Source organism: Silurus meridionalis, chromosome 2, assembly GCF_014805685.1.
Source record: "Silurus meridionalis isolate SWU-2019-XX chromosome 2, ASM1480568v1, whole genome shotgun sequence".
NCBI classification, from domain to species: Eukaryota; Metazoa; Chordata; class Actinopteri; order Siluriformes; family Siluridae; genus Silurus; species Silurus meridionalis.
The window spans coordinates 29,980,598-30,003,200 of record NC_060885.1 but is presented as its reverse complement, the minus strand read 5'-3'; the positions used below and the strand labels follow the sequence as shown (position 1 = coordinate 30,003,200).

The 22,603-nt window shown below is 37.6% G+C and overlaps 1 protein-coding gene, 1 long non-coding RNA gene and 1 other non-coding gene across 4 annotated transcripts; 1 reads left to right on the top strand and 2 right to left on the bottom strand.

Moving 5' to 3' along the window:
- Nucleotides 1–1,042: 1,042 nt before the first annotated feature.
- Nucleotides 1,043–8,582, bottom strand: LOC124401038 (hyaluronan-binding protein 2-like). The gene is made up of 14 exons (XM_046872947.1): nucleotides 8,579–8,582; nucleotides 8,013–8,233; nucleotides 7,811–7,916; nucleotides 7,360–7,452; nucleotides 6,964–7,071; nucleotides 6,745–6,861; nucleotides 6,072–6,209; nucleotides 5,802–5,973; nucleotides 5,607–5,698; nucleotides 4,322–5,177; nucleotides 3,680–3,822; nucleotides 3,358–3,492; nucleotides 3,096–3,241; nucleotides 1,043–1,428 (listed from the first exon to the last, which is right to left on the bottom strand). The coding sequence occupies exons 2-14, from the start codon at nucleotides 8,073–8,075 to the stop codon at nucleotides 1,261–1,263; spliced, it is 2,337 nt and encodes a 778-aa protein (XP_046728903.1). The 5' UTR covers nucleotides 8,076–8,233; nucleotides 8,579–8,582; the 3' UTR covers nucleotides 1,043–1,260.
- Nucleotides 8,583–9,911: 1,329 nt separating this feature from the next.
- trnag-gcc lies at nucleotides 9,912–9,982 on the bottom strand. Its single transcript has one exon. It is a non-coding gene; the product is annotated as a tRNA-Gly (tRNA).
- Nucleotides 9,983–10,741: 759 nt separating this feature from the next.
- LOC124402977 lies at nucleotides 10,742–13,753 on the top strand. Of its 2 annotated transcripts, XR_006928814.1 has the most exons (4): nucleotides 10,742–10,937; nucleotides 11,026–11,078; nucleotides 11,321–11,804; nucleotides 13,332–13,753. It is a non-coding gene; the product is annotated as an uncharacterized LOC124402977 (long non-coding RNA). The 2 variants fall into 2 exon arrangements; XR_006928813.1 differs by lacking the exon at nucleotides 13,332–13,753 and having other exon boundaries at nucleotides 10,746–10,937; nucleotides 11,321–12,070.
- The last annotated feature ends 8,850 nt before the right edge of the window (nucleotides 13,754–22,603 follow it).

The window sequence follows — 22,603 nt, the reverse complement described above, 5'->3', positions numbered from 1 at the left end:
ACTAACAGCCATGTTCTGGGATGCCTCCAAAGGTTCATTCCCATTTAGCCCTGGCCTGTACTATTACACACTGTCTATACATATTTAATGAAGTGGTAGTCTTTTAGCCTGGCACAGACAGGTGACATGCCTAATGTGATGCTCAGGAGGATGTTAATGGTTAATGTTGCGAATGACACGTGACACGTGTAAAACGTCTGGCTTTGAATCGAAAAAGCTTATATATGTCTTAGGAACTACGAGTTTTACAGCTGAAGGGTCTGGTAACTGCATTTAATCTGAACACTGAACATTGACTGCAGACTACGGAGAAAGATATTTCTGTACAAAATAAGAAATACTTCATTATAAAAGTCAGTTCACTGGGAGTCTGGCAGAAAGGTAAATATGCGGTCATGCACCTGATGCCTTGGTTGTGGACTGAGAGGAATTAAGTGGCTTCTTCTACAGGAAATTATCCTTCAAGACAGATAATGGATCAGAGGTCTTTCCCTAACTCCCTGGAAATCCAAAAATGTGATCGGGCTTGTACTGATTATAGCCAGCTATGTTGTTTTTCAGGGAGCAAGGCACGGACAAAAGGGCACTTCAAGGTCAGGAGAGGACAATTTGGTAAGTTATATAATATAATTGACAAGTCGTGCACACTTGTCCATCCAGTAACATTTTTGACCAGGAATTAAAGCTTTTATTAGCTTTCTAGAGTAACCAGTATACAAAAGACTCCCTGCACTCTGCTGCCATCTTGTGTAGTGACATTAGAATAGCAAAGAGAATGCAGACAACCTTTGTCAGATCTGGTAGAAGCTTCTAGTCAAAGTTCACTGTATGACAGCAGTAGGACACATAAAATATACTGCTTTCATACAGCAAATATTGACAAAAGCTTCTACCAGATCTGGCAGACGTTGTCTATGGATTTTCTGATTCTTTGTGAACACTGAAGGTGTTTTATTTTGGAAGCTCTTCAGTTTGGAGAAACAGTTTGAATTCATCACTGGTCCCAGCAACACTTCCTGTGAAAAAAACTGAGCTAACAAAGTAACATTTGTAAAATCACTTTTATTAGATTTTTTTCTTGTCTCTTTTAAACACTTCCTGGCAGTCATATTCAGTTTCTCAATCTGAATGAACACGTTCTGTTAACACTGAATTTGCTATGACGTAACGTGACATTGTCCACCATCTTTACCTCAAAATCATTTTTACATAATTAATAACCCACTGTTTTTTTCAGCTGTATTCTAACTGTAGGAGAGTTTACACACTCGCCCTAGCTGTTCTCCTGTTGATCCAGTCCACAAAATGTGTGACCCGAGTATATACCCCGGGTTTGTTCTTCAATCCACAGTTGTCTCCCCAGCTAACTATGCCGTAGATATAGTGTTTCTCTTTTTCCACGCAGGACAAAGGCCCTCCAGAGTCACCCTATCAGAACGAGAAGACATTCAGAGTAGAATAAAATCAGGTAAATTTATTATTTTTTCGTTTAGTTTTCATACTTAACATTCCTAACATATTTAAGGGTGTGTATAAATCAATAAATCTTTTTTTTTATTTATTTATTTTTTTTATTTTAGAAAATCATGGTTGTCATTTGTAAGTGCTATCATTTGAAATATTTTTTGTTGTAAAGTATATGGAACAAATGAAATTACCAAGCAATGGTTTTTGAAACTGTAAATACATTGAAAGACAGCAGAAAAAGCAGTTAAATACATGAAAACATGCATTCATAAAATGCTGCTTTATTTATTTATTTATTTATTTATTTATTTATTTATTTATTATATTTGACTAAATTAAGGTTGTTTTTTTGACATAAAGGAAAAGGAACAAACTTTAACTTTATTGCAGTCAATCGGCACTTTTCAAAAGAGCTCTTAGGAGGTGAGACAACAGAAGTTGCAAGCAAGTGCAAAAGTTCCACCTAAAAGTCCCCTTAATTTATTTAAGAGCTCCTCCTGCTTTGCATACTTCTCAGAAGTTTTCCTTGGTCTCTTAGACGATTCGTTGAACTTATTTATATATGTATCCATACATCGTTCTATGATTTTCCCACATTTCCTACAGATCTTGGTTAACTCCTCTTTTTCCTAATTTGCATAATTTGAATATTATAACTTGAATGTTCTGATTGGTTATTGGTTTAATTAAGCTAACAAAGTCCTTCTCTATTTCTTTGCCTCTGTTCCAGCTCAGTGTCTTTGACACACTTCCAGTCAGCGTCTTTTCAGTAGCACTGCACCGCAGAGACCACTCATTACCTGGAATGTCTGTAGGCTGCCTGAGTATCCATATATTCCACCCCGCTTCACTCCTCAGCCTTGTACTCGTGGTGCTTTCACTCAGACTGACCCTCATCCGATAAATCTCCTGTTGAGCAGTTCACCAAACTCTCTCTTTCTATTCTTCAAATTCCCCTCAGGGTTCTATGGCATGTTATGGTATATTACTTATACTAAATAATATAGTAATTATTTTATCATGATATCATTAATGTTGGTATAACCTACATTTCTCTTCACTCTTCTCTTGAATATAGTTGTGTGCAACTTCTACCACTTGTGCAGACCCAGGTTTCATGACAACTCTTTCATTGAAAGAGTAGGACTGCTATGTGTAGGACTCCCCGTTTCCCACATAGCAGTCACTCTTTTCATGTCTCAACTTTTCACTTATGATATTTCTAATATCTACAACTAATACTTCACCTCCTTCTTCTGATCAGCCTAAGTCTCCCTGTTCACCAAAACTACGGAAACTATTATTTCATAATTGTTTTATAATAATTTAATAAACTGCTTTATTTTTCTAAACATGGTTAATATAATTGAACTCTTTATATTATACTTGCTTATAATTCTTTAATAAAAATGTTGCTGTTGCTAAGCTAATGTAAATATTGCTAAGTCTAGCCACATATTGCTAAATGATGAAAGTTCAAATTTCAGCAATACATTGTTTTAATATTTTTGCAAAATAATTTTTAAAGGTCAGTACCTTCTTGTTGGTGCTAAAAAATAACCATAGGCATTTTATGGCTAATCATATGTGCTATAAATTGTAAAAAAAAATTGAAACAAATATCTCACCTGACATGAATCCACTTCACCCTCCAGGTAACCAGCGCAGAACATTGTGCCATCTATGAGTTTCCCATATACTTGAGTACTGGAGCAGGTTTCTTGAGAAATCAGCAACACATCAGCATCCAGCAACTGATTGGAGCCGTTTTGTACTAAAAAAAGCAAGCAAAAGGACAGTCTGCTTAATAAACCCAATGCTAGATTGTTTCTCACAAGTTTTCATCTTTCTACTATACTTATCAAAGTCACAACAGTCTCTCTGGCTTACATTCTGGAGTGGCTCCCCATCCAGAGATACTGCACTCGGTTCCATCAGGAAAATCTACACTGGGCAAGCAGGCTGTCTTTACAAACCGGCTCTCCACTGCGCACTTCCCATTTTTATCTTTTAGCCTTAACAGAGCTGCAGATATCAAATTAAGATACAGAGGAAATATGATCATAATTTCATCATGAAAAAGAGATGTTGGCGGATGGGAGGATATCAGATATTTCATTTTGTTTAGAGCAGAACAATATAACAAATATTACTGATATAAATATCAGCTCTAAAACCAGGAACCAATATGTGTAAAGTAAACAGTGATCACCGATGTCATTGTAGACCGAATCAGATGTCTCCATGTATTGTTCGTGGATTATGGTTTCTACAACCTCCAGCGTTTGCTTTGATTCATCAGACTTTCCCAAATTAATACTGCCTAAAATCACCTGGTAATCTTTGGTTTTATCACTGTGGAAACAATCAGTTTTAAAACTTTAATGCAAATCGCAAAAAAACAAACACATTTTCTATATCAGTGCAAGATTCTACAGTATAGTAACAAAAGATGGAATTTCCTATTTATTTACTATTATGTGTCTACTAGTTAATGTGGCATCTGCATAAATATAATTGACTAAAACTTGGATAAGAAGAATCAATACTTAGAGAATGATTAATGCACACCCAAGGTCATTAAAATACCCTTTGGTCCTCAATTCATCCATGTCTACACAGCTTGTTTGAATTTTTGTGGACATAAAGGCCATACACACATGATCAGTGAAAACTACATTATGCAGAGGCCAATGTACAGCTACATTGCATTTGTTTACTTAGTTCTGCTTGCATACAGTAAGTGTAATTACAAATAGAACTTGTTTTGACTTCTGTCTTGTAATAATGGCATATTATACTCCTAAATCTCTAAAAATAAACTTGGTGTCAGTACAGAGTAAAGAGTACTCACATACAATGTCCTGCAGTCAAAACCCAGCATGATTTAATGAGGGTGCCTCCACATACATGTCTGAAGGGCAGAAATGTACCTTTGGGTCTAATCTGAATAGAAGCCTGCCATGGGTGGCCACCAGGGAGTGCCTTTATACCCCCATAAATTCGATTCATTGGTCTTATCGGTTGGGGTTTGCCACAAGTTGCAAACTCTCTCTCCACAGGCAGGATCGTGGGTATGACTGGAACTCCTGGTTTAAGTATTTCTGGGCTGTGGGTTTCTGACACAGCACTTCCTGATGTGGTAGCTTCAGTAGTGTCACTGTCTGGTGTGGGATGCCCAGCAGTGTCGGTACCTGGAATGGGGTGTCCAGCAGTGTCACTTCCTGGTATGGGTTGTCCAGCAGTGTCGGTACCTGGAATAGGGTGTCCAGCAGCGTCACTTCCTGGTATGGGGTGTCCAGCAGTGTCGGTACCTGGAATGGGGTGTCCAGCAGCGTCAATTCCTGGTATGAGGTGTCCAGCAGTGTCGGTACCTGGAATGGGGTGTCCAGCAGCGTCACTTCCTGGTATGAGGTGTCCAGCAGTGTCGGTACCTGGAATGGGGTGTCCAGCAGCGTCACTTCCTGGTATGGGGTGTCCAGCAGTGTCGGTACCTGGAATGGGGTGTCCAGCAGTGTCGGTACCTGGAATAGGGTGTCCAGCAGCGTCACTTCCTGGTATGGGGTGTCCAGCAGTGTCACTTTCATGTGTGGTGCTACCAGGTATCTGACTTTCTAAAGTTCCTGATGTGGTAGGTCTTATGGTTGGGTGAATGACAGCAGGATGTGCTGTAGTTTGCATTGGTACTGGATGGGCAGTAGGCTTGGCATCTAAAAAAAATGTCAGTTGTAAAAAAGCAACAAAAGGATGGTTTCTGATTTCTCTAAAGTCATTTAAACAGTAAAGTAGGACATAAGGTTTCAATTACAATTGTTAAAGTCTCAACTACAGTCAGTAAACCATGATAGATCCCTAGGCTTTCATAATGTGGGCACTAAAACCAGATGTTTTGCCATAACACAACTGCTTTGAGACAATGCCCATTTTAAAACGTGATATACAAATAAAGATGAATTAAACTAAACAATGCGATTGGTGTGCCTCAAAGTTCAAAAAGGCTACTGTCCAAGTGCTTAACACAATAGTAGAAGGGATCTTAAGAAGGCAAGACCTTCATGAACCTTGACTGAACCTTCATTTAGTATTGTTACACAAGTGTCTAGTAGCACGAAAGTGTGTGAATGGAAGAACATAATTACCAGTGGGACATTTTCTCACATTGCAGTGATCCCATCTAATCTTCTTTCCTGATCGTATAAAGCACCATGGCTTTGAATCACCATCTGGATTTCTGTTATTTAAGGGATACATTTTAGCCCCAAACGATGCAATCTGTTGATCTGCCTCTCATGATTAAAGACTAAAAACCTTAAAAGACATTTATAGCTGAATACCTGCAGTAGTTGTGGGGACCCAGACCCTGAAGGTCATTGATTGTACGGAAAGGGTTTATTCCCTTTCCCAGTAGGAAGTAGGAATTCCAGAAAAGGCATTCAATTCCCTCCTCTGTCTCTGACACCTTCCCTCTGTAGGACTCCCCGTTTCCCACATAGCAGTCATTTGGCCCTCAACAAAAACAGTAACCAGTTCACACATTGACTGATTGTTGCAGTGTACGCCAGAATCTGAAGGTTGAAAAATCTAAATATTATTGAAGTACTTACCTACCTGACAGAATTTTCCTGAAAACCCTGTTTTGCAAATACAATCAAAGTCTTGACCATCTTTCTCACAGGTACCTCCATTTACACATGGGTTCAATTCACACGGGCAACTAGCGTAAAACAAAAGCACAGTTGAAACTATTTAGTTTATATAAAATGAAACAGTAGTCAAATTGTGTCTTCAAATATAAGTGCATTAATGTTCAGAGAGAGAAAAAAATACGATTCAAGATTATTTTTATTGGTCACAAACATAGTTATACAGAATTCAACTTGCATTAAAATGTAAACCTGATCGGTTGCTCATAAAATTGTGCATTGCATAAAAAGAACTACAGTATAAATGTAACATAAGAGGAAATATCAGCAAATAAAAGAAAATAAGAGAAAATATAAGAACAATAAAAGAAATTATGAGACAAAAAAGTGAAAATATAAGAACATATGTCAAAAGTTTATAATTGATTTGGAAGCAAGAACTTGTCTCCTGGATGTTCTACATCATTAAATCGGACTATAATTGGATTAAAAGTTGTTCTTAATTATAAGAATTATTTATATTATCTAAAAGACCTTGTAGAGGATCGATAATGTTTTTAATTAAGGTTTACACCGATGTTGTGAATTAATGTGTAACTTGTGCAAGGAAAACCAGTGCTGGGAAAAATCTTACTTTTTTTGCAGTTGGGGGGTTTGAAAGGTGCTATACACTTGCACTCAAAGAAAGGAGGACTTGATGTTAGAACACACTGACCATATCCACATGTATCTCTCCTGCAGGCCCTTTTACCTGGAAAATAAATATCCTCAATTACAAAAAATGAATTACATATTTTACTTGTGCTTATTTTTTCAACTTTTATGTTGGGGGTCATGTCACCTGATCTGTTACCTTTTTCACATTTCCTGCCTTTGAAAGCTTTGGGGCACTTGCACTTAAATTTGCCTCGCTTTTCTTCACACACTCCGTTGTTGAGGCATGGATTTGGTTTGCAACTCCCTAAAAGTGACGGGATGCATAAATATTTACTAAAATATATACCCAAATTTCTTGAAACGTACTGAATACAAGTCACAATCAATTACTGTACTAGGAGTATTTCTTGTTGTATCTCAATGCTGCAGTTATAAGCAAAAGAATTGTAAGTTTTACCCTGAGAAAGCCCAAATATTTCACAACATACTAAAACACTGATTTGCACTTTGTAGCTCTTGCAATAACTGAGACACCTATTACAGTCCCTCCGAGTCATGCTGAAGAAAATGGCCCCCGAGAACTGGCTCGTACCTCTGACATCTTGCAGCTGAAACAGCCATTCTCCTCTCTCTTCATCATCATCATCATCATCACTGCTGTCATCATCGTATTCAGCCATCAGATCTATGAATATGTAGTTAATTATCTCATAAATGCTTTTTTAATGCCAAGGATGAAGCATCTTTTTCTCCAAAGGACAATACTGACAATACTTGAATGCAAGTGTTTTTATAGGTGATTTTTGCTTTATTTAAAAAAATGTCTTTAAGTTCATGTGTGATTTTATTGATTTCTATATCTTAATTAACAATTGCACATGTATTTTTTTTCCACTTTTTTGTTATTTTAGTCACATATAATGATTCAAATATTTTTTACACGATAAATGTTTCCATAATTCCAATATTTTTTTACATAAAACCGCATGAGTTTTCGTGCAGTTTTCCATCAACACAGCATAAAAAGACTTTAAGCACCCTACCCTCCACTCTGCCTCGTCGCCTTCCATGTTTATTTCCATGTCTGTCTCCTGGTTTCTCCTTGTGATCCTTTTTGTCATGCTTTGAATGGTGCTCATGTTTTGACAACTAATTTAATATATGAAAATTCATTAATTCATTCAAGTGTTGCATAAAAAAAGCATCCTACTGTATATAAAGGCCTGTAAATGGTTTAAAGCTCACCTGTGCAGGTACAATGAAGGTACAAAGGAAGACCAGGAGCAGCAGTAGCAGTGTGAGCTTCATGGTGGCTGCTGGTCTGAGTGTTTTGAGCAATGCTCTGTCGCTGAATCTGAGTAAGGTCAGGGTCCTCAGAATGTTTGTGTGTGTGGGCCATGCTGACAAAGCAGGACAGTGTTTGTTCTGGTCCACACTTTGCCCCCTGAATGTACCTAAAGTAAAGCCTGTGTGACGATTGAAATTCAAAATGTTAAAAGTATACAATTAAAATGCATATGCAATGAAAAAAGATACAAATGTTGAACAGTTTTTAACAAAAAGAGTTATTCCTAATTTGCTTGTTTTTTTGTTTGTTTGCTTTTTGCAGTTTCTGATTGTTTATGGAACCTTATTATAAGATCAGTTACCATGACATTAGGTTTTTGATGAAGTCACATGATGAAAGATGTTCACTTAATTCAATTAAGTGTAAACTAAGACATATAATGTGTTGACTCCATCAGCTTGTACTGTGAATGTGACATTATTTCACACCGTGCTTCCCTGAATTTGATCTAAGTCATCGTTACCATATTGGAGAACAGCTGGCAACATCTGTCACGCTGCGGAATTGCACAGATGTTGTCTGCATGCCACCGCGCTACTAGGTTTCCACATGTATCAAGGATGTCCAAGGATAGTGCCATGATTTCTACACAGACCATCTGCTCTGTAATGTGTTTACAGCAGTGGTGTGGTGGTGTAGAATCCTGGAGGAATTTACACTGTTAAAATCAGACACCTTATTTTAGTAAATCAGAATTTGAAGTGGTCTTTAATGCCTGGACTACTATCATTAACACAGTGCTGGATTTTAGTATACTGTGAATTGTTTTACCCTAAAGAGGAGGTTTTTTTCAGCTGATGTGATCAGGACAGTGTGAAATAGAACAATTCAGATTTTCAGACTTGCAATACATTCCTGATGACAACTAGATGGTGGATTAGGTTAACTCTCAAGTTGAACCCGTGAACTGCAAGTTGAAGTTTCTGTATGTCAGTGCAGCCTTCAAGTGCATGTTGTTGAACCACTTGTGTCTTTTGAGTGTTCTTTTGGTATATATATATATATATATATATATATATATATATATATATATATATATAGAGAGAGAGAGAGAGAGAGAGAGAGAGAGAGAGAGAGAGAGATGTTTTATAGCAGTGGCATCATAATGATGGTATTAAGAGGTAGATTGGTTATATGTCAAAAGAGAAATACACCAAAAGACACATGTACTGTACACACAGACACACACACACACACACACACACACACACACACACACACACACACACACACACACACACACATATATATATATATATATATATATATATATATATATATATATATATATATATATATATATATATATACATACACACATATGTGTGTGTGTACCATACCATCATTATGATGCCACTGCTATAGAAACCATCAATATAATTGAGTAATATATGTATATAGAATATGTAAAATAGAATGTGTGTTAATGCCTAAAAAGCTGTTATAGAGAGCTATAGGAATAATAGCACATCAGGTACCTTGGTATGGTTTAACCAGGCTTTACTAAAAGAGAGACATTTTGAAAAGGTGGCAGAACATTTACAATAATATAAATGAATACAATTATTTTACAAATAATTAATGTATATCGGTAGGAGAATGCTGAGGATGGAGCTACCAGGATGGAGGGAAAGAGGAAGGTCAAGGAGGAGGTTTAGAGATGTGGTGAGGGAAGCAGGTAGTGCAAGGGGTTGGTTTAAAAGAGATGTAGAGGACAGAGGGTATGAAGATGGATGATCCGCTGTGGCGACCCCTAATGGAAGATGCTGAAAGAAGAAGAAGAATAAAAATGTTACTGCATTGGCCGGGAATCGAACCCGGGCCTCCCGCGTGGCAGGCGAGAATTCTACCACTGAACCACCAATGCTGTACTGATAGAGGCCGCGCTTCCACAGAGTTTTTTCATAAGGATTGTTCACAGGATGTAAATTTAATAAAATGTACGTTATACATGTTTTTACACTTTATAAGCAAGTAGCATAAGACTTGTGATTTGTAATATAGGTATTAATGCTTGCATTAATGCATTATTAATCTATAAACAGTGAATATAGCTTACGCAATAGAATAATCAATTGCGTGTATTTAATAAGAATAAAAAAAAAAACAATTACCAGAATTATTAAGAATTAGCACTGTATTATTGAAATCTACACATAAAGCGACATCCGCTAGATGGCACACCAGAGCTATAACCCCCAAATTCCTTCACGAATCATATTCGAACCATAAAACATTTAAAATAAACAGTGATTTTCGATACTTTGACAAACTCGGTCTTTCTTTCCAACCTTGCGCTGTCATCATAATTGTTGTCATAATCTGCGTCTCGAAATCGAAAAGTAAATCTTTTTAAATTACCTTTTTGGCTGTCCTTAGTGACAGTGTAGAAGTGTAGCTAAAGCTATGGATAGCCAAAAGGGTCAAAAATAAATACATGCAGTTTACAATTATGAATTATACACATCCTAAAAGTTTAGATTATTAGTGCAAGATATGTGCATTGTTTATTTTAAAAGACAACTCAGATTCTTAGATATTATTGAATATTATTTAGCATTATAAAGTGTAGTAAAACTGCAAAATCCATTTTATGCAAGTTGGTGTTTGATACTGAAGAAGTTGAAAATTGGTTTGATGTGTGGCTAACAATGTGTGTGTAGCCAGGCAAGCACCTACTAGTAGGGGTGTGGTTGGCTAATTATCCCAAGACTTTTTAAGCAGGTACTGGGCAAGAGGCCTTGAACTGTGGGCCCTGTTTTAAAAGCACATGGGATATAGTGCTGCTTTGTTTGGTTGAGTTTGAAGTCGCCCCAGAGGAGGTAGGCCAGGTTTGTTACTTTAATTTGTTTAATTTGTTTATTTAAAGGGATTTATTTTTATTGCATGGAAAATTTTTTATTTATTTAGATGCAGATAAATTGAGCAATGCTGACTGTGTATGTTGACAGCTGCTGGTGTAGGTAAGTATATGGGCTTTGTCTTATTTGTTTAAATAAGATGGCATGAAAGGTTTTATTTGTATCTCTCTTTGGGAATTTGTTTTGATTCGGATCTGGATAAATGCTTGAACATCAACTGATTATATCTGCTATCTGTCAATGAAGGTAAATTTATTTAATAAAATAATAAAAATGGTAACCATGGTTTTAAATGTTGTTTTAAAGCATATGATGTATTGTTAATTTTTGTTTTTCTGTTTTAGGTTTGTCAATAGCTGTTTCTCCCGTGTTGTTTTTGTTTGGTCCCCCGGTTGGCCGGTCTCAGGAGTGTGCTGCATGGTGGCAGCACGTGTATTGTGTGAATTGTTTGTGTATGAGTCTGGTCTTTCTTTTTTTTTTTTTTTTTTTTTTTTGTATTCTTTTTTTATTTGTATTGATATCTTCTCAGCCTTATGTCCCCAGGTTAACTCATGGTGCTTGTCTTTTGTGTGCGTGTGTGCATCCCGTTGTCTATGGGATTTAAGTTTGCTGTGGTTTCTTTTGTAGTTATGAGTGAAGGATTATGTTGTAAGTTGTGTATTATTATTTGAATTGTGGTTATTGCCTTTTGAGGTGTTTAATGTAAGAGGGATGTCCCCCCTATGCCTAAAGGTTTGCCGCACGCAACGAAAGCAGTTATCATAGCGAGAGAGTTGAGCTGGCTGTTAACCTCTTTGAGAGCTGGGACTAATTCTGGATGAGCTACTGGTATCAATTATTTTATGTTTAGGTGTTTGTTTGTTATTATTTTCTGTTATGTTATTATTGCAATACATTTTTGTACCTTTAGCCATCTGAAGGGTTTCGTTTTTGGGGCCCGTGCTCTAAACAGGCTTCTTTCTCCTTCAAATTCGTTTCGAAGGGGTGGTAGTTGCTACATGTGCATATTTCATTCTAAAAATGTTAAATGTCATTTTAGTGATGGTGTTATGCATATATTAAATTATTATAAGCCAATTAAAGAGTGAGAGGGATCTCCATGTTGCTACAGATTTTCTTTTTTACAATATTATAAATGTTCAGGGTAGACTGAGCTTGTGCTGCTCTTCGGTTTAATGATTTTAATAAATTTACACTATATATTAAATGATGATAAATCTTCATAAAAGTGTTCCAGTCCACAAAACTGACAATTATATTCAGTGTAAAAGAAGTGGTACATTTCACTGTTTGTATCACTCAACTCCTCTATGTCCATTACCTAAAATAGTTTGTTACACTGAAACTCAAAGCCCATAGGTGGCCCAAAGGTGCACATATTAAACGTGTAAGATTGATGTATTAAATAGTACTTTCAAGCACCATTAAAACATTAACATGATCCATTAATCTACACTTCAACAGACTTGCATTGAATCTGTTCTAGAGGCGTCTTCTGTTCTAACAACACTCTTACACTTATTACAAATTCGTGTAGTTTTAATAGCTGTTTTTTTTTTATTCCACAATGGCTGCCAGAGAAGAAAGAATTGATTTGGATGCAGATACCCTTACAAGGCCATTTTCAAGATGAGCTTTTCAAGAAAAGCTGGAAAGCAAGAGTTCAGCCAAAAAGTTAATAAGCTTTAAGCTTTTTTTATTAACCAATTACAGTACAATTTAGAATTTTATTTCCTGTAGATTTTGCACGAAAACATAAAATTAGTTTTAATTTCCGTAACCCTAGGCTTTCGATGGCCAAGATTAATCTTATTTTTTTATGTCCTTTTATTAAGGTTAATATTGATGCATTAGAATTGAATTCTAATTGCATTGTGTTTGCATATCAATCTCACTGCCTGAAACGGCTGTCTGTGATGCTACGCAATGCTATACTTTGTTTCTGTATAATATTGAAGGTTACTATAGCCATAATTCGGGATATATATATATATATATATGTGTGTGTGTGTGTGTGTGTGTGTGTGTGTACCATCAACTATGACACCACTGGCTTGTTTTATATACATTACTTGCATATCTGTTTGATTTAAGGGCTTTGGATTGGCCCAAGAAGCTTGGCAATACCAGGGCTTACCTTCCAAAGCACGCACGCACTATATATATATATATATATATATATATATGTGTGTGTATGTATGTAGTGTGTGTATATGTATGTGTGTATATATATATATATATATATATATATATATATATATATATATATATGTATGTATATGTGTGTATGTTAAGCATTGTACATGTATTGATTTATTTCTTTTTCTTTTCCTCCATGTGTCACTTTGTGTAAAGGTGGAATCTGTCAGTGGTGCATGCTCAATGAACACTGCCTTAATTAGCATGTAAATGAGAGCACGTACGGAGAAGGTAGATTTTTCTGTACACATCGTAATGAGCTGAAGGACAGAGAAATTAAGATGCTGATAGCATTGCACAAACTGTCAGCAGTGTCAAAGGACAAAGTGGAGTGCAGCAGAGGAGTTTGCTTTGGAGGGGGACAATGATTCTTTCTTCATGTTTGTTTTTTACTTGCATCTCTCGATTTATATGTTTATATGCATGCATCTATCATTGTAAAGATGAATTAAGGTCTACTGCCAAGAATTAAAAATGATTAAACCTATTTAAAAAAAAGATAATATAATTGTATTATTAATAATAATAATATATCTGTAGAATAAAAATCTAAAATTTGGGGGATTTTTTTAGAGACAAATCTATAAACATCTTGCAGTGAGTCTCTACAGTGAGGTCAATGAGACCAGCAAAGTTAGTTTATTTGTGGTTCAAACATAAAGAGAAAAAACAGCATGTCAAAACAATAACTCTTTTCTTGCAACATTTTATTTTAATAAATATAATAAAATTTGGTTGCTTAACACAAGTTCCTTTCCCCATTGTTTGACAAAGTTCAGCATCAGCGTTTCTTTCATGAGTTCCACCTTTAAGGTAAATATGGTTTACTTATTCTTTCTGCCAGGCTGGGGGTATATGTGCTGCGTTTATTTGACAGGTTGGGGTATATGTGCTGGGGTTATGTGTCAGGGTGGGGTTATATGTGCTGGGGTTATATGACAGGCTGGGGTTATATGTGCTGGGGTTATATGTGCTGGGGTTATATGACAGGCTGGGGGTATATGTGCTGGGGTTATATGTGCTGGGGTTATATGACAGGCTGGGGGTATATGTGCTAGGTTTATATTTCAGGCTGGGGGTATATGTGCTGGGGTTATATGACAGGCTGGGGGTATATGAAAGGCTTGGGGTATATGTGCTGGGGTTATATGTTCTGGGGTATATGTGCTGGGTGTTTTATCAAGCTGGGGTATATGACAGGTTTGGGGTATATGTGCTGCGTTTATTTGACAGGTTGGGGTATATGTGCTGGGATTATGTGTCAGGGTGGGGTATATGTGCTGGGGTTATATGTTCTGGGGTATATGTGCTGGGGTTATATGACAGGCTGGGGGTATATGTGCTAGGTTTATATTTCAGGCTGGGGGGTATATGTGCTGGGTGTTTTTATCAAGCTGGGGGTATATGACAGGTTTGGGGTATATGTGCTGGGGTTATGTGTCAGGGTGGGGGTATATGTGCTGGGGTTATATGCCAGGCTGGGTGTATATGACAGGCTGGGGTGATATATTTCCTGAATTTATATGACAGGCTAGGGGTATATCTGCTGGGGGTATATGACAGGCCGAGGGTATATGTATTAGGTGCATTAAAAAAAGAGCTGTAAATGGACCAGTATGTGTTTGAATGTTAGCACTATAATATTGTCATATAGAATCAGAAAGTTATTGCTCTCACATGAGTTTCTGAGATTTCTCGGTACAATGAATATAAATGAAATGGAAGAAATAAAGATATATACACAATTTACAGTAATGATGCCAATCAAAAAGTGAGGTGATACAGATGTGATATACAGAATATGGGCAAGTAATCAGCTGATTGCACCTGAATGCTTTAAAATACATTGCACATGAATTTGATTTCCAGTATATGAGTTTAAGAAGTGAAGTGGCTTGTCTGGGGGATAAATGATAAGGCTGGGAACAAACCAATTTTGTCCTGCTGTGCACTTGCATATTGCTCGAACGCCAATAAATAATTAATCTATACTCGGCCGAATCGAATCGAAGCGCTCGGGAGTAGTGATGGGACACTGTGTGGGAACGTCCACATCAATATGTTGTCTTGTTTTCCCGTAATAACACTATTGACGAACCCTCGTGTAGAAATTGCTTTGAGAACGGATCTAGTTTTGGGTGAGTGGTTCAGGCAATTTATATTGTGACTCATTCATTTGGCTTTAGCGACCTCTTTATCTTGGTCAAGGCCGTGGTAGATCTGGAGAAGGTTCTGTGTGAGGTGAGAATGCAACCCGTATTGGGTGCCGATGCATCACAGGGCAATACAGGGACATATTCCCACACTCGTTTATACCTAGGAACCGTTCATCTTCAAAAATGTATTTGGGGAGTGTGATTAAACTGAAGGACTGAAGGAAACCTGGTGAACATAGGGGAGAATTTCCTTTGACCTCTAACACATTCTTCAAAGTCAATGTGTTAGAAAAACAGGCGTAAGGATCTGTTCGAGTTTGACAAGAAGCAAATTATGATGGCTAGACGACTGGATCAGAGCATCTCCTAAACTGTAGCTCTTTAGGAATGTTCCTGGTCTGCAGTGGTCAGTATCTATCAAAAGTGCTCCAAGGAAGGAACAGTGGTGAACCGGCGACAGGGTCGTGTGGATCGAAAGCTGGTCCATGTGGTTCTATCCAACAGACGAGCTCCTGTAGCTCAAACTGCTGAAGTTGTTAATGCTGATAATGCTTGATGGGTCAGAACCAACACAATATAGCCAGGTGGTCAAAATGTTATACCTGATCGGTGAATATTTTTTGGACCACTAGAAGCATCACATTTATCCAATATATGAACAAAAGAAAAGAATCGTACATCCTGCTTAACAAAATTAATGTATCATAAAAATAAGATTTGCTGCAAATGGGCAAATTACAGATTGATACAATATGTGGTATAATATTTATTGTTTTGATTTATTATTGTCTAATAAATAACTCCAGATTTAGTTATTGGCAAATGTATGTGGTATTGTAGGAATTGGACTAATAGAACACATTGGGTAAGGCTGTTATAGCGAAATAATCCACTAGGGGGACAAGCGGGATGGGGAGGCAGTTGTTAATTTCCTAGAAAAGATCAATAACTAGTAATACTTCATGCGTCAAGCAATAAACACTGATTTCAGTGAAAAGAAATGTGCGTGTGTGTGTGTGTGTGTGTGTGTGTGTGTGTGTGTGCAGTGTGTGTGCGCGGAGCAGTAGATGGCACTGCAGGATCACATTCCAGCAGCTCTGCTCTTTTCAGCCAGACCCAATGGTTTGCTCACCTGCTTTTACAGGATTGATTCATATTTTTTTTACTTTCTGATCTTACTTTTTGAGCTCTCCTTCCTGTAAACACACACACACACACACACTCTCTGTCTTTGTGGTCGTTAAAAAGATGTGACAATAAAAAAAAAAAAACAATGCAGTGGGGCTAAAGCTATGATTTATGATTTACTGTGTGTCCCCCCTTCTTTCCCTGGGTTTCTTTTTCTATGTTTCTCTCTCTTTTGCTCCCTTACTCTGAAAATCGTCTTTTCTCCCTCTTTCTCTCTGCCTTTCTGCTTCTTACATCACCCTCACTTCCCGTTACTCAGTTTTCATTTCTCCTTGCTTTCTCCTTTCCTTTCTTTCTCGTTTTTTTTTTTTTCTCACATTCTTTATACTTTTAAACCTTATTTTACCACCGTATTTTACTCTCTCACTCTCGGTCTCTTTTGTCTTGTCATTCTCTCCATCTTCCCCCTTTCCTTTCCTTTTCTCGTTTTCCAATAATAGTCCCTCATTTAATTTACCATTCTCTTCATTCTTTGTATATTCACTCCTTCTTCTCTTTTTCTCTGTCCCTCAGGTGTTCCTAATTCTCTTTCTACCAGTCAATAATATTACAATATACTCTTGTCAATCTTTCTTTCTTTCTTTCTTTCTTTCTTTCTTTCTTTCTTTCTTCTTTCTTTCTTTCATGTAAGAAGTTGTTCTTGCATGTATACTGTGTGATGTGTGTTTAGAGGTAATGTCACAGACAGGGTCAACGTGTGTATGCTTGCGCGTGTGTGTGTGTGTGTGTGTGTGTGTGTGTGTGTGTGTGTCATTGGCTATTGGAAATGAATGAACATTAATACAACAGGAGTTAGTAATTAAGCTATTTCCTGTTATGGTTCACGTGGGTTCAAATCTAGAAGTATCTTCTTGCACACGCACACACACACACACGACAGCAGCTCTACCTGACAGCAGCCCACTTTTCTGACCCTTCACTTTAAAAACACATTTAAAACACATTATTCACCAAAGATTACTACCATTAACAAATGAACAGAGGTTTATTAGTATCCGAGCAATTGGATATGTCTCTGGGAACAGGATATGAAATAAAAATCGCTAGGAAAAATATTACCGTGAGCTTTGAAAAGTTCAAACTTTCTTGTCCAAGCTCTATAAGAGTAGACGCCTAAAAGCACAATCACACAGGGACACATTAAATCTGGACTACTGTCAGTATCTCGGTCATAACCTTTTGTCTTATTCTTGTATGTGTGTGTGTATATATATATATATATATATATTAATAAATAATGGTGTATATATATATATATATATTATTTTTATCCTTATATTTATTTGTACTTGTACTTCATAATTTTTTATTGAATAAACTGTCTTTCGGCTTCTCCCGTTAGGGGTCGCCACAGCGGATCCTCTGCATGTTTGATTTGGCACATGTTTTTACGCTGGATGCCCTTCCTAACGTAACCCTCCACATTTATCCTGGCTTGGGACCGACACTGAGAGTGGCTGGGGTTGGTTCCCTGACCGGGGATCGAACCCGGGCCGCAGAGGTGAGAGCGCCGCATCCTAACCACTAGACCACCAGGGAGTCATATTTTCTTTTCTTTCTCTATTTACATGTTGTTTTTCAAAAGCATTTCACTACTGTGTGAATGTGTATGTGACAAGTAAAATTTGATTTGATTTAAACTAAAACAAATGTAATACATTGATTTGATAGCTCGCGCAGTAATCAGCTCTCCGACACAATCGTTTGCTCCAGCTTAAAGAAGCTTAGACTCTAATCTCTGTGTACTACAGGATCAGATTTCAAAATGGCGCTCCTAAAGCCGAGATGCTCTAAACCTTTGTCGATAATGATCTGCGACTCCTTTCTGTTTCCCTTCCTCTTTATCTCATTCTTCTTCTCTCTGTGAGTCGCACACACGCCTTGTTCTTTGGCGTGTCTTAGCTTTGCGCTTAAACATAAAAAACCCCTGCTCTCATCCCCAGCACTCTTTCTTCCTGCTCTCTCTTTCTCATTCCCCAACTTTGCCTTCTTATTGTGTCTAAAAATGCTTTCAAAGGAAGAAAAAAGCACGCGGCAAAGTCAGGCGTGTTTTCGCGTTTTCCGCCTGTCACAGCGTGATTCGCAGTGTAGGAACAGAGAGCTGCTTTATATATATATCACTACTCGCTCTGAACTCGCTGTGTGATCTGTAGAAATGAACGCAGAGCTCGAAATAGCGCCGTTAGTTCTTTACCTGAGAGCATTTTTCAAGCCATTAAAGGTGGAAATGTGTCAAGTGTACACACTGAAATCACAGAATGTGCCCACAGAACGTTTAAACGCCATAAAACTGAAGTCCTCATTACTGTGAAAATGTGATCATAAACTTCAAAGCTCTAAATATTTGTTTGTTGAAAAGTTCGACAACGGTCTCGTTAATATTCAGCCCGACCACAGCGACCCGTATAAAACAGTCATTACACGTCTGAGTACACACTGATTTGTGTTTGTCCTTAAAAAAAAAAAAAAAAGCTGTCTCTAGTCTAAAATTACACACCATTTTTCAGACATCCGAGTGGAAAAAGCACGATTCTATCTCGTAGCAGATTGGATCCGGAAATATTTTTTGTTGCGCTTACAAATAAAGAGCTTACTAGAATGTCTTTGTCGGGATCGATTTTTATTCTTTCTGCTTTATTTTTTGTGTAAAAGCTGCATTTTGGTATAAATCGTGTTTTATGTGCTTTATATATATTTTTCCCTGACTGTCAGTTTAAAATCGCTTTAAAGCTGAGCGCTTGGTAAAGAAAAAAATATTGGATAGATATTGTTATCGGCTGAATCAAACCGTTACTTAAAAAGATTGTTTTATACGACCTGGATATTGCTCTTAATCAGGTACCCAGTTATGCAGCTTAGCCAACTAAGACACGCCAAAACCTAAATCCCCCGCCGCCCCTATAAGCTCATCTAATGGGTCAGATCGTGTAAACGATAGGATGTGGTATCGAAAAGTTTTAAGACTAGCTCTGCTTACAAGAAAGCACTTTATTTATCTGCGTTTGCACACTAATTAAAAAACTAACTTTCTTTCAGCTTCTCCCATTAGGGGTCGCCACAGCGGATCATCTGCATGTTTGATTTGGCACGTTTTTACGCTGGATGCCCTTCCTTACGCAACCCTCCCCAATTATCTGGGCTTCGGACCGGCACTAAGGCTTGTGCAACCTTAATGGCTGGGGTCGGTTCGCTGACCGGGGATCGAACCCGGGCCGCAGTGTTGAGAGCGCCGCATCCTAACCACTAGACCACTAGGGAACCTATTGCCTTCAAAATAATCCCCTTTTACAGCAATACAGCGCTCTCAGGGTTTTGGTTTGTCCTGAAAGCCTTCTGCTCTTCGCGCTGGATCTCCTTAATGTGTCAAAAACGACGAGCCGGATCTTCATGTTCGGGAGGAGCGCAAAGTCCGCAGGAGCCAAATCCGGCAAGTAGGGTGTCTGTGGAAGTGAGATCATGTTGTTTCCGGCGAGAAACTCACGTGTGGAGAGCGAGATGACAGGATAGAATAGCGCCAGTTGCACTGATGTCTTTTAGCACACTGACTTATGAAGGTAGGTGCTCCCTGTGACTGTGCAAGCAGCTTCGTGCTGCCATCTGTTGGTGTGTTACAGATCTCAAAAGTTCTTAATACCACCTCATATATACTATTAACTACTGGTAAGATGTATGGATAAAATATTGTCATTTGCTCATAACAATTATAAACGCTGAACATGCCTCGGAAAATTAACTACATTGAAGGTAAAGGAGGTAATTTACATTGTGTACTTCGCAGTGGCGTTTGTGAATTGCGCTTTTATAGTCACAGTCCCCCAGAATATCTGAGTGCAGACCCGTAATCCAGGTTAAACCTTCGAAAAACACTCACTGTGATTTGATATATAAAAGCAAGGCTTACCATGCAACTCTATTAATTGGTACCTTGCACCTCATTAGAAAGGCCGGTGGTGCGCTGTAGCATGACGAAAACTTCGTATTGCACCATTGTAGAGTGCAATTACAGTTTTATTGCCACAGTTAACTTTCAGCTCTGCTCATTTATACAAGCACCTGCTTAAAGCCTAGGGTGGATTATTTTCTTCACATTAGACATTTTTTTCAGTACAGTTCGGATTTCCGGTACGAGGATTTATTAGCCTTAACCTGCTGACATATTAATTAAATCCTCTTCAAGCAATTTATTTAGTAACATGATGAATTTATCGGTAAATATACTGTTACTAATAGGAAAGGTGTGCAATTATGAGCCTGTGGACAAACTTTTAACTTGATTTCAGCATGAATACATCACCAATAACATTCAAATAGAGGTGTATTAATTGGTGTTTTTCTTTTTAGTTTACGAAATAAGCCAAGTGAGAATAAAAACATGTATTATGCAGCTTATACCATAAATTAGCAAAAAATCTTGCAATGACCAACATGAACAATTTTTATTAATATACATTATATTTACAAAAGATTTTGTAAAAAGAGTTATTGGGATTTACCCTAACAGGGTCTGTACTGACATCATATCCTAAATACATAAACAATAATATAGCAGTTGGTCCCCCCCTCCTTTACAGCTATAGCAGCTTCAGTTCTTCTTTGAAGGTTTTCCACAACGTTCTGGAGTGTTTCTGTTGGATTTTCTGCCTATTCATAGAGCATTCATGAGGTCAGGCCAAGAAAGTCTGGCTCTCAATCTCTGTTCCAGTTCATCCCAAAAGTGTTTGAAGGGGTTGAGGTCAAGCTCCGTGCAGGCCAGTGAAGTTCTTCCATAACAATCCAACCATGCGCTTATTTGCCTATTTTTGCACACTGGGGCACAGTCATGCTTGAATGGCCTTCCCAAAAACATAAAGTTTGAACCATAGTATTATCCATGTCTCGGTGTGTTGAAGGTTTTCAGTCATCCTAAAGTAAGAGGCCTAAAACAACTCTGAATATTCAGCCCAGTATTATCATCTCTCTCTTTTTTTTTTTTTTTTTACCAAACCTTATAGCTGGCACAATACAGTCAGAAAAGTAATGTTGTTCAAACCCAGACTGACAAACATCATTTGTCACACCACAGAAGATGTTTTCACCACTTTAGTTGCAAGCTTTCCATGAAGCTTCCGTTATGTAATTTTTGTGCTGGAATTAATGCAAGTGGACATTTAGAACAATCTCCTTTAGAAGGAGCGTGCTGGTGTCTTGGTAGCATCCCAGCATGGTAACCCTGCATTGTGCTTTACATGGTCTTCTGCTTTGTGTGTTTTGAGTTGCTGCTTTTTTACAAACGCTTCCACTTTCCAGTAATATCACTTACAGTTGACCACGGAATATCTAGCAGTGATGAAATTTCACAAACTGACTTGGCATCTTTAACAGTACCACACTTGACTTCATTGACTGCAGACTGGAATGTAAACTGCATGGCTTGAATTTGTGTTCTCTTCGACTGGAGGTCACTCTGTGCAGCATGGGACGGTTTCTCATCAACGCCTTGGGTGGTTCCATAAAATTCCGGAGTAAGAACGGGCGCTTTGAGGATGGATTAGACTGTAGTTAATGTCAACAGTCTCCTACACTGACTTAGGACTACTTTTCGCTTCTGATCATCATCACTGTACCCCGCAACATTGTATATCTGCTACAAATGGACATTCTGTGCAACCCAGATGAGGATGGGTTCCCTCTTGAGTCTGGTTCTTCTCAAGGTTTCTTCCTTATGCCGTCTCGAGGAGTTTTTTCTTGCCACAGTCGCCACCGGCTCACTCATCAGGGACAAACTTACTCATAAAGAACATATTCACTTTTAATCACCACATTATCTGTGTAAAGCTGCTTTGAGACAATGTTCATTGTTAAAAGTGATATACAAATAAAATAAATTGAATTTACACCTGTGGCAATTGTCCTGATTAAACACAAGTTTCATAATTAAGATTTACTTTTGTCTATATAGTGATTATACTGTACATTCATGTAAATGAATGACTTAATGTAAAGCTTTATCCCTGAACCCAAATAACCCAAACCTCTTCTACTGTTTTAAACTGTACATTACATTCACATTGATTCGTATTTAAATATATTTAAAGACATTTGTAA

Excerpts from the sequence above, each read along its gene's own strand:
- LOC124401038 (XM_046872947.1), bottom strand. The coding sequence starts at position 8,075 with ATGAAGCTCACACTGCTACTGCTGCTCCTGGTCTTCCTTTGTACCTTC. Across the intron at positions 7,917-8,012 it reads CCTTCATTGTACCTGCACAG|TTGTCAAAACATGAGCACCA; the intron begins GTGAGCTTTAAA and ends ATATTAAATTAG. Across the intron at positions 6,210-6,744 it reads ACCCCCCAACTGCAAAAAAA|TTTCAACTGTGCTTTTGTTT; the intron begins GTAAGATTTTTC and ends TAAACTAAATAG.